The following is a 1932-nucleotide window of genomic DNA, read 5'->3' on the forward strand; positions in this document are numbered from 1 at the left end:
TCTTCCCGTTTCGGAGTCGTACCTCCAACTTCGCGCGTTCCGACGATATTGATGGTATCGAAAATGAATTAGATCTTTAAAATATATGTGGCTTCGATTCGAAATGTACAGAAGGACTGTGATGCATTGAGCTTTAATCAGTATCTTGCCTCCGTAGCATCACATGCTTGAGCTAGGTTGTGTATATGGGATACAGCATCGGGTGGACACTACTCAACGACGCTCACATCACACTGAATCAGCTGCATCGAATCAGCATTCGAATCCCGAGACTTCACACCAAGTGGCGCAAGAATGTGTCACGAGATTGTACATCTCATTGAGGTGTGTGTTACCCTTTTCACGATACTTGTGAGTTCTTATTTGTAACATTATCCTTTCATAAGCAGCAACTAAACTGTCCATTCACAACTGCTTCAGATGATATCGTTTCGGGTTTGTTCGGGTTATATACAGAAAATTGAAGTGGGATCGGGCTATATTTCCTGAGTGGTGAAAAGTAGTTTCGCGAGATCTGGCTGTCCGCATGAGCTCTTTAAAAGTTCTTTTTCGCTCATTATTCATCCTTCGGCAACATGTTGGGAGTGTATGCGGAGGAGTTCAAATCGGTACTGCATAATCCGAGAAGGGTGAGTGAGGCCATGGGAATCTGACCTTCTACTTAATGCCACACATTAACGGAGACTATATCGTGTTAATTGCCATGTTGGTGGTTCTAAGGGCAGAAGCATCGAAATGGCAGATCATTCCTTGTCCCAATGATTGATCCTTATATAGCTCGGAATCTCAGTCTAGTAGACTGAGATTCCTGAGAATTGACTGAGAATTGTGTCACAATGTAGACTGAGTCTACAATGTGTCATCTTCAAGTTTCACATATCGTATCGACACTGTGAATGCCTCGATGCCATTGAAAACTGTACTGCAGAACACTAGCGGAGCTTTTCCTGGCCTCTTAGTAGTGTTCACTAGGCTCCTGGGTGACTCTGTATATCACTGAACTGATGAATTGGATTCCATCAAGAGCATCTCCTTCCCTTTAGTTCTTCACGTCAACTCTGAACTTGGCATGTGTGGTATTCTCAGCCCTGATGCTATGGAAAGGCATCATGCTATACACGGGCTCAGAAAGTCCCATTGTTGTGGTATTGAGGTAATGCAAAAGGTGGCGCTTCGAACTCATCACGCTTCATCAGTGGCTCGATGGAGCCTGGCTTTCACAGAGGAGATATACTTTTTTTAACACTAAAAACACAGGATCCTTTCGAACCCGGTAAACTCTTCTTGAATTGCTTCGCTGTCTTCACACATGTCTCTGCAGGTGACGTGTCTGTCTTCTCTATTGATGGTCGCGATATCCCCATCGTTCACCGAATTGTCAATGTGAGTACCGGGTAATAGGCGAGAGGAGTGAATGCATCGGTAGGGGAAGTTTGGGGAAAAATTTTCGTTGGTTTCTGAACGCTTCTATCCTAGTTCGTATATAGCCTCCTGAGCTTAGCAGCTGAGGAAAGTGAACATAGCAGGTTCACGAAGAGGAGAGCGGTCGCGTCCGTATATTGACGAAAGGAGATAATAATATGGTAGAGCGGTATGTTCGAGTTGGAGATCATCCCTTGTGAAATAGGTGGATGATCGTGGTTTGTATAACTACGGTCAGCTGTTTATTGAGCGAAAGAACATCATGGGAAGGGCCCAAGGGTGAAGTTGTTGTCGGTGTGGTATGAGCAATCACTTGTCTGCTTAGTTTTTTACCCTATGCAGGAATGGCCACTATATGGCTCAATGATTACCCTTGGTTGAAGTAATATCTGGGGTAGCAGTAGTGGGAGTAGATCCTCAGGGTGGGGCGATATGGAGCTATTTTAATAGTGGTGGTAGAATGCGCTTGTACCTGTGAGATGTGCCGAAGGAGTGGTATGGTGGAACAAT

At 44.7% G+C, this 1932-nt stretch overlaps 1 protein-coding gene across 1 annotated transcript; it reads left to right on the forward strand.

Moving 5' to 3' along the window:
* Positions 1–1043: 1043 nt before the first annotated feature.
* Positions 1044–1701, forward strand: Pmar_PMAR010827 (Microsomal signal peptidase 18 kDa subunit, putative; the record flags this gene model as incomplete). Its single annotated transcript, XM_002783869.1, has 5 exons — positions 1044–1153; positions 1197–1273; positions 1322–1383; positions 1527–1583; positions 1628–1701. Coding segments are annotated over 5 exons (380 nt in total), but the record flags the coding sequence as incomplete, so codon positions are not given.
* Positions 1702–1932: the final 231 nt, after the last annotated feature.

Source organism: Perkinsus marinus (assembly GCF_000006405.1).
Source record: "Perkinsus marinus ATCC 50983 genomic scaffold scf_1104296935738, whole genome shotgun sequence".
Taxonomy (NCBI): domain Eukaryota; phylum Perkinsozoa; order Perkinsida; family Perkinsidae; genus Perkinsus; species Perkinsus marinus.